The sequence below is a fragment of the Myripristis murdjan genome, chromosome 7 (genome assembly GCF_902150065.1).
Source record: "Myripristis murdjan chromosome 7, fMyrMur1.1, whole genome shotgun sequence".
NCBI classification, from domain to species: Eukaryota; Metazoa; Chordata; class Actinopteri; order Holocentriformes; family Holocentridae; genus Myripristis; species Myripristis murdjan.
In genome coordinates, this window is record NC_043986.1 from 20,544,655 (window position 1) to 20,555,975 (window position 11,321).

Consider the following 11,321-nt stretch of genomic DNA (forward strand, 5'->3'; position numbering starts at 1 on the left):
GTTAGCTCAGTGGGACAAAAACACGTCTTTATGCCAGGAAGTTGATGGTTCAATTCTCACCTTCCCCTATTTTCAAACTGCATCAGCCCTGAGCTCTAATCTTAATCAACGGCCTCCTCTGACTTCATTATTAGACTGCAATATTGGTTATGTTTTTTGGTACATAATGTCTGCTTGTCCTTCCATCCAGACAAATGGGACCAGATTTCTGATTCCTCTGCTTTAACTCTTTGTCAGCTGAATTGTCTCATTGATGCTTGAATTGGTCAGCCTGCCACTTGTGACTTCATTACACTATTCTTTTCTTATGTGGTTAACACAAAGGGAACAGTACATATGTTTACATTTTTAGCTTACGGAGATATTAGAGCTGAATTGATGTGATGTTGTGATGTGAGACGAGATATTGTGTGGGATTTTGTATATCATAATATCATAATATCTGTCTCTTCCTGGTTTTAAAGGCTGCATTACAGTAAAGGGAGGCAATTTTCAGAGCTTATTACCCTGTTATACATGTTCTATTGTTTCCCTCTGCCTGCTTGGTCATCATTATGAATGCATCAGTGGTCATCACTACAGTATTATCACAATATTGATATCAGAGCACTCAGTCAAAGATATGGTGATGTTTGTTATTTTTTATCTATATCGTCCAGCTGCAGGAACCACACAGGTTTCTGTAGGAAAAAAAAAAAATCACATGAATGTATGAGAAGGTGAAACTGTTTTCCCAGGTGTGATGATCAAATCCTCTGCTCAGGAGCTTTGAACACATTTGGGTAAATTATGAACTCAAGTGCTTGAATGTAGCCTATGTATATGATATATCATATATTATGAGATAATGTTCCATAACTTCTCTGCTCACCTGGCAAGCGCATGCATTTGTTTGTCTCTTGTAGTGTCATATTTCTGTCTGTCTGCTCTGTACTTTCTTAATTTCAAAAAACACCAAAAATAACGAGACTGCCTGAAGTGATATTGATGACAGAGTAATAAGTAGCATGTTTGAGTTTGTACTCTTGTGCTCAGTCCTCACTCTCATACTTATTTGCTAGGGGCAAATGTAGACATAACATGAGCTCCTCGCCAGGCTATTCATTTTGTGGCAGAAGTTGGGTAGCCATAGCAACAGTAAAGTGAAAAAGTATTAAGACTGTGTGTTTGTGTGTATGTGAGGTACGTCACGGGCAGAGACACAAAATGTCACTGGTGCTGAATGGAAAGTACAATGTAAAAAAAAAAAAAAAAAAAAAAAAAAAGTGATTTCCACCCCGACTGACATCAATCTGTTTTCCAAATTATGTTTGATATAAATTTCATACATCCACAACAAACCCTTTATGATAGCGTGATGCATAATTATGGTGACACAAATAAGTAGCCTAATGCCTCCAGATTAAGAAATTCATAATTGACTTTACCTAATCCACAAACCTGTACATTGCATACTCCATGTTACTGTTTTCTTGCAAATGAAAAACTCCCATTGCAATTAGGTTAATTAAGAAATCACACCAATCTGTTTTCTATGATTGCATGTAGGTTGTATGTTGCATTATGCATGATAGGGCTAAGAAAATTCAACAAAATAAAATATGACAATATCTTTGACCAAGCACCTCCATACTGATTCTGTGACAATATTATTTATTGGTACTTTGATCAGATATTCACACACAAGTGATTTTTGATAAACAATCATTAGTGATGTGGATACTGTGACCAATCAGCTGGAACAGTCTAAGTGCAGAAAACTCCTGATAGCCGCTAAAATCTAATATCTCATATTGTGACTGATAATTATTGCAGTGTTTTTTGATCTAAGGGACAGCTGCCCGTTCTGCCACACTGGATGGGTTTGTGTCCTGCTCCACTGCATCACAAGTTGGTACATCTATGCCAGCCGCTGAGACAAAATGATAATTGTTTATCCCCAGGAGGATAAATGATTGATTAAGGATTTATAGATCGACTGAGATGGGAAAAGCCTGATACACATTAGGCCATTTTCCCTTCCTCCTAATGGATATAACAGCCATTCTCTCAATAGTGGGTATGCGATGCAGGGAATTCAAATGATTCATTACACTTCATTCGCAGCTTTCATCCCAAGCCTTTCATCCTGACTTGTCTTGAATTACCAAACACGAGCTAATGATGGAGCATTTCTTATTTCTTATAGAGTGAGAAACAAAGAAACGCCGTTGAAAGATTGAACACTATATATTAAATCAGACTGTTACTGTCCAACCAAGCGGCTGTTTTCTTCCCCAGTCTCTTGCTTCTTCTTCTTTTTTTTTTTTCCTTTTTTTTCCCTTTTCATAGCATCAACTTTGATCTGTTCCTACTGAAACTGTTTCACCTTCAGAACTGCTCCATAAATCTCTCTTCATCTCCCGGCGGATGAAAAGGCAGGTCCAGAATATGAATCAGCACCTCTGCTAACACCAAGCCAGTCATGGCTGCACTCCAGCATTGCTGCAACCAAAATGTGCTTTATCTATCTGCATGAGAGCATCACACTCACTTTCTCTCTCTCTCTCTCTCTCTCTCTCTCTCTCTCTCTCTCTCTCTCTCTCTTTTTCTCTCTCATGCACACACACACACACACACAAAGAAGTGTTTTGGCTGCCCTAAAAAAGATGCACGAACACTGCTCTTTAGCTGTAATCTGTTACAAAACATAGGATTATGTGACCATGTATGAGTAAGTTTAGCATCTCAACATTGTTTCTATACAGCAGAGTTTAGTCTCTCACATCAGGCAGGGTGTGTGAGATACTCAGGCGGGGCCGTCCTGACTGACTGAACAAGAAGAGCTGAGGTTTTTTTTTTTTTTTTTTTTTTAATCAATGCACAAATGTGGGCACCTCAGCTAATTCACTATCATCTTTTAAACCACCTCTTAAAACACCACTTTGTACTTTTTAATCTTAAGTCATTCTGTATGTTTTTTTGTTTTCATTTCTCATTCATTTTTTTTTTTTTACATCTTTGACCAAACTTGTTTTCACGCTTTTTGTCAAGCACTTTATAAACTCTTTTGTAAGTGCTACATTAATAAAGTTTACTATTAATAGGAGTGTGATGGAAGAAAGGAAATAGACAATAGAACAGATGGGTCTTTAGTCAGAACATTTGGATGAAACTATTTTAAGTCATGTAGTGAGCCATCACCTTTCCAAAATGTGCTGACTGGACTACCAGTGGGCGTGGGAGTGATAACTAAGTGAGGTGGACGGACACAGAAACGCATGTGGTGCAGTAATTTAATATGCATCATTGAAGATATTGATAATAGGATCCACTAAAAAAAAAAAAAAAAAAAAAAAAAAAAAAAAAGTCAGGCTCCATACAAAGCGATCCCACTGTTATGTCAGTTTACAAATGAAGGTTGTCTCTTTATCAATCCCCTTGTAGATGCCTGGCAAGGAAGATTAAAGTATTTTTTTTTTTTTTATCTGTTTCATGTTTAAAATGGATAATTTACCACAGACGTCTGCTTTTTTCTTTAGTTAAATTTCACTTACATTGTGTAAAAAATTCCATTGTGTAAAAGTCTGAACGCTTGATTATATTAATGAAAATTCCTCATGAATTGTGTTAGAATCGAGATTAAAAGTTGGTATGGTGCCAACTTGTGACACGGGTGCCACCCTGTGTTTGAAAGACGGTATAATCAGACTCAAAAATAACATTTTGGACAGGCACTTAGGTGTCCATGTGCCAAACAACAGGGGGCCTGAGAGGGGGTCGGCGCGGTTTGTCGGGAATTGTAGTTTTCGTGGTCGTTGACGCCGCGCTGCGTCCAACCCTCCGCACTACAGTTCCCACACACAGCGGCCTGCCTCGGCTCATGCTGGACAACATGGCGTCTTCTTGAAACGACGGGGAAACATAAGTGTTTTTGTTGACAAGTTATCAAGGTGTGCGTTTAACCGTTTTACACCGCGTTTTTCTTTAGCATAATTTATACCCTGCATAAAGTCTGCTTGAATTTGTTTTTAGCTGCGTATGTTTGGGCAGGCAGCCGCTGTTCTTGTAGAAAGTTAGCTTCGTTGCTAACTCGTTAGCTAACGCAGAGCGCTAATTCTCTCAGTTTGAATGAGTTAAAGTTGAGCTACGTTTAGCTAACATCGGCTAAGTGCAGCAGAAAGTGGGTGATTTGTCTGTGTGAACTGCCTCTCAGCTGACCATGTATGTTTTGTAGGCATTGTTAATGTTCTAATAATCTAATAATCTAATATGGTAACTAACCACAACTGGAGGTTAGAAGGCTAAATTTGCTGCCAGACAACATAAGTTAACCAGCAGCAAAGACTTTCATTATTTAATGTTAGTCTCCTCAATAAGCAGAGTGTCACAGTGGGAGTGGATGGGTGGACAGTTTCAGATAAAAGCTGTCTTGTTGGAGATGTGACCCAGAGCTACTGTGTGCTTTCAGATGGCAGGGGACTCCACTGACAAGAAGGATGCCGACTCCTCAGGGACCAAGGACAGGGAGAGGAAACGCAGCCGCTCACGGGACCGGGACCGCAAGTCCCCCCCCTCACGGAAACGCCATCGATCCCGAGAAAGGAACCGCTCTAAATCTCCAGAAAGGTGGTTAAATGATCATTAACAATCAGGGTACACACCCACCTAGAAGGGCAAACAATCTGACAATCAGGCTTACGTTGGTGATTGTTGTTTTATGTCTCGTTTGTGTTTTATCCACAGGGACCGTCGCATGAAAGACAAAGACAGAGACAAAGAGCGTGACAGGGATAAGGACAGAGAGAGGAGTCGTAAGGACAGAGACAAGGATGGACACCGGCGCGACAAGGACCGCGGCAAGAAGTCCAGGTGTGTGTGTGTCGACCGGGAGTCTGATCTCTGTAATACACACCTGTGCTTTGTGATTGAAGTCAGCCAGTAGTATTCACTGAAATGAACCATTTGTAGTGGAGTTATGTGTTATCTTTCTGGTCCAAAGTTTGTTTGTTACACAGTTTGTTTCGCTTTTCTTTAGAAGTACATCACCCAGGTCAAAGGATTCCAGAATAAAGAGGGAGAAGGATATAAAAACAGAAGAAGAGGAAGATGATAAGAAGAAGAAAGAGAAGGTACAGTTTGGGTTCAGCTGAATCAGTTTCAGTTGTGAAGAATTTCGTTGGGGTGTTATTTTGAAGGTTTGGCCTCTGCTGCTTCCTTGCAGGTCCAGCCACTGTCTCTGGAAGAGCTTCTTGCCAAGAAAAAGGCAGAGGAGGAAGCAGAGGCAAAGGTGAGAAGTTCCCCCAGAGCTACGGTTTCTTTGCTCTCCAGCTCAGCGCTCACATTCCCTTACTACTTATTTATTTATTTTTTTAAACTTTGTCCTCCTCAGCCCAAGTTCCTGTCCAAGGCCGAGCGAGAGGCCGAGGCTCTGAAACGGAGGGAACAGCAGACGGAAGAGAGGAAGAGGATGATTGAGGAGGAGAGGAAGAAGAGAAGGATGTTCCAAGAAATTGGAAGAAAAATGATGGGTACGTATCAGGTATCAGGCTCACAGATTCCTGTCTGGTTGCTTTAGACGTCGTCATTTGTTTGTTCTGACTGGGGGTCTCTGTTACAGAGGACCCACAGGAGAGGGACAGACGGGAGCGGAGGGAACGGATGGAGCGAGAAAACAACGGAAACGAAGAGGATGATGGCCGACAGAAGATCAGAGAGGAGAAAGATAAAAGCAAAGAACTCCAGGCCATCAAAGTGAGTCTGGAGAGAAACTACATGATTTTACAGACCAGATATAACAGTGGTTGCAACTTGCAATATGACATTTTGCACTGTATCAAGTTTGATTATAATGATATTGACCCTCTATGGTTCCTTAAACTTCATCAGGACAAAATAGTTGGATAATTTAGTCGAATCTCCTAAAGCTGGGCTCTCTGATGTTTTCAGGAGCGTTACCTGGGCGGAATTAAGAAACGCAGACGAACACGCCACCTGAACGACAGGAAGTTTGTCTTTGAGTGGGACGCTTCTGAAGACACGTCCATCGACTACAACCCCATGTGAGTCAGCACGTGCACTCTGCAACTTGATCAGGAATTTAGGAAAGGCTTTGCTTTGCCCTGGTCACTGTTACTTAAATTGATTTAATATTCCCCATTTCTGTTGCAGTTACAAAGAAAAGCATCAGGTCCAGCTGTATGGACGGGGCTTCATCGCTGGGATTGACCTGAAGCAGCAGAAAAGAGAGCAGTCACGTTTCTACGGCGACCTGATGGAGAAGAGGCGCACGCTGGAGGAGAAGGAGCAGGAGGAGTGAGTAACACACACACACACACACACACACCCTGCATCAAATATCAGCCCTGTTCATGGTTTTCAGGTCTTAGAATTGACTCCCATCCTGTAGAAAAATACTTCACTCAATAGTTGACTCACAGTTACTTCACCCACACTTTCCCACCATCCAATCCCCAATCCCTGTCCCTCTCAGGACGAGATTGAAGAAGGTGCGCAAGAAGGAAGCCAAGCAGCGCTGGGACGACAGACACTGGTCCCAGAAGAAGCTGGATGAGATGACAGACAGGGACTGGCGTATCTTCAGAGAGGACTACAGCATCACCACCAAGGGAGGAAAGATCCCGAACCCCATCAGGAACTGGAAGGAGTACACCCTGCCCCCACACATCCTGGAGGTCATCGACAAATGTGGCTACAAGGTCAGTGCTCTGAGTCACTGAGGGTTTTAAAAGAGCCATACAGAGCGAGGGAGAGCCAGTCAGAGTTTCATTATAATCAAATTTTTGTGTCTTTGAAAAGAGAGACACACTGCCATTTGGGTTTCAGAATTTCTTGGATGCTTTAGTGTGCATGAGAGTTAAATGCAACAATAGTTTAATGAGTAAAATACTTCTTGTTGAAATATTAAATTAAATCTATTATTTTTTTTATGCCAGTGTTTACTTTTGCAGGTACGAGTGTTTATGAATAATAAAATCTCAGTTCACATATGCCCAGTTTTTTTTTTTTTTTTTTTTTTTACCCCGTTGTTAAATTTTCCTGCTTTCTTTTAGTTTGGTGAATTGATGACTAACTTTTTGTCCCCCTTTGAATCCAGGATCCCACACCTATTCAGAGACAGGCCATTCCCATCGGTTTACAGAACCGTGACATCATCGGCGTGGCTGAGACGGGTAGCGGTAAAACGGCTGCTTTCCTCATTCCCCTGCTTGTCTGGATTACCACCCTCCCAAAAATTGACAGGCAAGACAGCCATGGCTACAATAGTAACACATAATGGCGTGAACAATTCATTTCTTCTTCCATTTTTGATCTTTAATGTGTGTCATATTATAGGACTTGTATCCCATTTTCTTTTGTCCTAACATGCCTAAATGTACAGCAGCTACAATCCTCAGTGTTTTTTTTTTTTCTTTTTTCTTTTTCCTTTTCTGTTCCTGCAGGATTGAAGACTCTGACCAGGGTCCGTATGCTGTCATCCTGGCTCCAACTCGTGAGTTGGCCCAGCAGATCGAAGAGGAGACCATAAAGTTTGGCAAACCACTTGGCATTCGAACAGTGGCTGTGATCGGAGGAATCTCCAGGGAGGACCAGGGCTTCCGTCTTAGGATGGGCTGTGAGGTGAAACATCCAGCATGTGCACCAGTGTGTGATGAAGCAAGAGAAAGGCCAGATTAACAGCCGCTAATCTGACACAGCACAGTTAACCACTGATGCCAAATATCAGTCAAATTTCTGGTTACCAGGCAAATACCATTAATCAAAATCAGTGTTACAAAGTGCTTCACAATGAGCAGATAAACAGTAAAATAAAACAGTAAAAGACACAAAAAATGGAAGTTAGGATCAGGCATGAAGAATAAAATGGGCCAACAGAAAAATTACAATACCAGGAATAAAATATATTAACAGATGTTTAAAAACGTAAAACAGATTGAAAAACAAATGCAACATTATAGGTGTAGAGTCAAGACCCAATACGTCAGCAAACGTTGGAAGGTCCACCTGGCTAAACGTCTGTAGAGCTACACACATGCACACATGAAACTCATGTACAACGACTTCCTGTTTGTCCTCTGACAGATTGTGATCGCCACGCCTGGTCGTCTGATTGACGTGTTGGAGAACCGCTACCTGGTCCTGGGTCGCTGCACCTACGTGGTCCTCGATGAGGCCGACCGTATGATTGACATGGGCTTTGAGCCCGACGTCCAGAAGATTCTGGAATACATCCCCGTGACCAATCAGAAACCAGACACGGACGAGGCAGAGGACCCTGAGAAAATGATGATGAACTTTGAATCTGGAAAACACAAATACAGACAGGTACGTTGGTATGGCTTTGACTGCCATCACTTACAAACAGGACTGTTGTGTTGGTGCCTCGGTGCACAGGTTTACATTTTGTCTCTAATCTCTGTGTGTTTATATTTTTACAGACCGTCATGTTCACAGCCACCATGCCTCCAGCTGTGGAAAGGCTGGCCCGGAGCTACTTGAGACGCCCGGCTGTGGTTTACATCGGCTCTGCCGGCAAACCCCACGAGAGAGTCGAACAGAAGGTCCTGCTCATGTCAGAGGGAGAGAAGAGGTAAGACAAACAGTCACACTGGAAACATGAATGCTCCTTCAATAATCACGCTTTCTGTCTCAAATTGTTGCCACATACTGAGCCGTTTTGTGCTGTGTGTGCTGCAGGAAGAAGCTGTTGGAGGTGTTGGCGCGCGGCTTCGAGCCTCCCATTATTATCTTTGTCAACCAGAAGAAGGGTTGCGATGTGCTGGCCAAGTCTCTGGAGAAGATGGGAGTAAGTCACTCTGGACTCGACTGTACCAAAAAATAAATTGAATTTCCAGAATGCTGAAAGTGTGTAGCCAATTTTAACCAAAAAATTTCCCCCTTCTTTACTCCACACAGTACAATGCTTGCACACTTCACGGTGGCAAAGGACAGGAGCAGAGAGAGTTTGCGCTTTCCAATCTGAAGGCGGGAGCCAAAGACATCCTGGTGGCCACAGACGTGGCTGGTCGAGGTATTGATATCCAGGACGTCTCCATGGTGCTGAACTACGACATGGCCAAGAACATTGAAGGTAAGAGGCCGCGCTCTCATGGCTCAGAGGTGCAGCTGTTCTTTAATATTTTGTTTTGGTCACACATTGTTTGGAATGTAAGATTGTCAGATGTCAATTTTCAATGTAAATACATAACATCACGTCAGTGGACTATCAACTGACCTTTAACGTAGTATAACTTGGTATAACTTGGTTAGGCTGAGGCAGCGCTGATACTAAGTTGATACTTACTTGAATGTTAACAGTTTAAAGTGTTACCGTTGTTTTTCTTTGCCCTTTATAATGTAATTTGATATCAATATGTTTTCATGTTACTTGTTGTTTGTCCTTTAATCCGCTCCGTTTTGGATTGCTGCTGAACGACATTTGGTTGCATATGCAGTGACAATACAATATGAATCACTGTATGCCTTTTGGTGGAGGCTTAAAGTGACTTTGCCCAAGTTTGCTAAAAGGATTTGGGGTCTAGCGGGACTGTCAGGGCTCTGCTCTAGCCTTGTGTTCCTCCTGCTGTTATTCCTGGCGAAAAACGAATATTTCTCCCTTTCGTCTCTCCCGCCCCTCTCCGCAGACTACATCCATCGTATCGGTCGTACGGGTCGTGCCGGTAAGAGCGGCGTGGCCATGACCTTCCTCACTAAAGAGGACTCGTCGGTGTTCTACGACCTGAAGCAGGCCATCCTCGAGAGCCCGGTGTCCACGTGCCCGCCAGAGCTCGCCAACCACCCAGACGCCCAACACAAGCCGGGCACCATCCTGACCAAGAAGAGACGAGAGGAGACCATCTTTGCCTGAAAGCTCCACCTGCACACACTAGGTTTCAGACTGTTCCTTCCTGATATGCATACAGCAGTGTGTGTGTTGTTTTACACTCTGTATTTTGATGTCTTTGGGCCAGCGGTAGGGCAGTGCTGCGCCTCTCTGGCTTGAGAAGGGCTTGAATGCTGCCTGGTGTTGAAATCAGACCACTGGTGCTGAGCTTCTTTAAACAATAGTCAGACTCAAAGATGGGGAGCTCTTGTGGCTGTACGGGAATTTGACTGTTCAGAGATTTATAAACATGGTATGTGTTTGCTGGTGCTCCTGCGGACAGAAGTGCTGGTCCAGGATCAGGCAGCAGGACTCTGAATATCCTCATTTGTAATGATCATCACTCTTTCTCTGAATTGCTTTAGAAATACCATCCTTCCATTGACAGTCACTTATCAGTGTGTTAAATACCAGCCAACATGTGAGTGTAGACAAGTGTTAGTGCTATGTTGTGAATTTTAAATTTTTTTTCAGTTACCATATTTTTGATTTTTTTTTTTTTTTTTCAGTTTGCAAGAGACCAATACCATTTTTTTTCCCAGTCAAATGCTTCACCAGAGTAAATGGGAATGTGCTGTTTTAAATGTCATTTATATGAAATGAATACAGCAAACACAACAAATGTCTGTGTGTGTGTGTGTTCTTCTGCCATCATTGTCCTCACATGTGAATTCATCTTACTTTAACTCTCTCACTGATACACATTTTTAGTTCTACAGACTGCACATCACAAGAAAGGCTTTTTTACCTTTTTGTTTGCAAAGTGGATGTATGTTTCGGTGTCCATAGTGACCCCGGTGTGTGTCCCTGTGTTGGCCCAGTGTTTCATCACATGGAAAAGTAATGTGTGAAGATTTAGTTTGTCATTTGCATAATTATGTTCACAATACTTGCGTACACAGCATTAATGAGACACAAAAAGACCCCAACAATATTAAAAGTACATAAAATGTCATGTTTATTTCACTTAAGTCATATTTTACTTAGCATTGTAAATCTATTTTCAAATAGAAAGCATTCTATACAGCATCAGGCAGGAAATGTCTCAGTTTTTACACATTTGCTATTTCTTTTGATAAATAGAGGGAAGAGGCGTGTTGGGTCACGCTAGCACGCTGTGGTAGTCTGGTGGATACATGGTTATATTTAGTGCAGTTATTGCATTACAAAGCAACCATCCTCAAAAAAATAATAGTGCAATTTTTTTTTCTACTTACACAAAAGAGGAAGTCCAGATGGTCTAAGGCGTTTTAAGTTTTTCAATGTTAGGCTTAGTATTGCATACAGAATAAGACAGGAAACTAAATTATAACCCTTGTAAAAATTGTGCTTCATAAATTGAAAAACCTCAACATTTTTTTTTTTTTAATCAATTACTAAATTGGTCCGCTTTGAAAAACATACTCTGCCAAAATACAGTGAAAATAGCTAATTAGTG

General features: G+C 41.9%; 1 protein-coding gene across 2 annotated transcripts; it reads left to right on the forward strand.

Annotated features, from left to right (window-relative positions):
• Positions 1-3,796: 3,796 nt before the first annotated feature.
• Positions 3,797-10,505, forward strand: ddx23 (DEAD (Asp-Glu-Ala-Asp) box polypeptide 23). 2 transcript variants are annotated; one of them, XM_030055528.1, is made up of 17 exons: positions 3,797-3,932; positions 4,451-4,608; positions 4,726-4,851; positions 5,018-5,111; positions 5,204-5,269; positions 5,372-5,510; positions 5,600-5,733; positions 5,929-6,041; positions 6,151-6,294; positions 6,473-6,698; positions 7,097-7,242; positions 7,443-7,620; positions 8,083-8,325; positions 8,439-8,590; positions 8,698-8,806; positions 8,917-9,091; positions 9,645-10,505. In XM_030055528.1, the coding sequence occupies exons 2-17, from the start codon at positions 4,451-4,453 to the stop codon at positions 9,866-9,868; spliced, it is 2,427 nt and encodes an 808-aa protein (XP_029911388.1). In that variant the 5' UTR covers positions 3,797-3,932; the 3' UTR covers positions 9,869-10,505. The 2 variants fall into 2 exon arrangements, with proteins under 2 accessions (XP_029911388.1, XP_029911389.1); XM_030055529.1 differs by lacking the exon at positions 3,797-3,932 and adding an exon at positions 4,185-4,203.
• Positions 10,506-11,321: the final 816 nt, after the last annotated feature.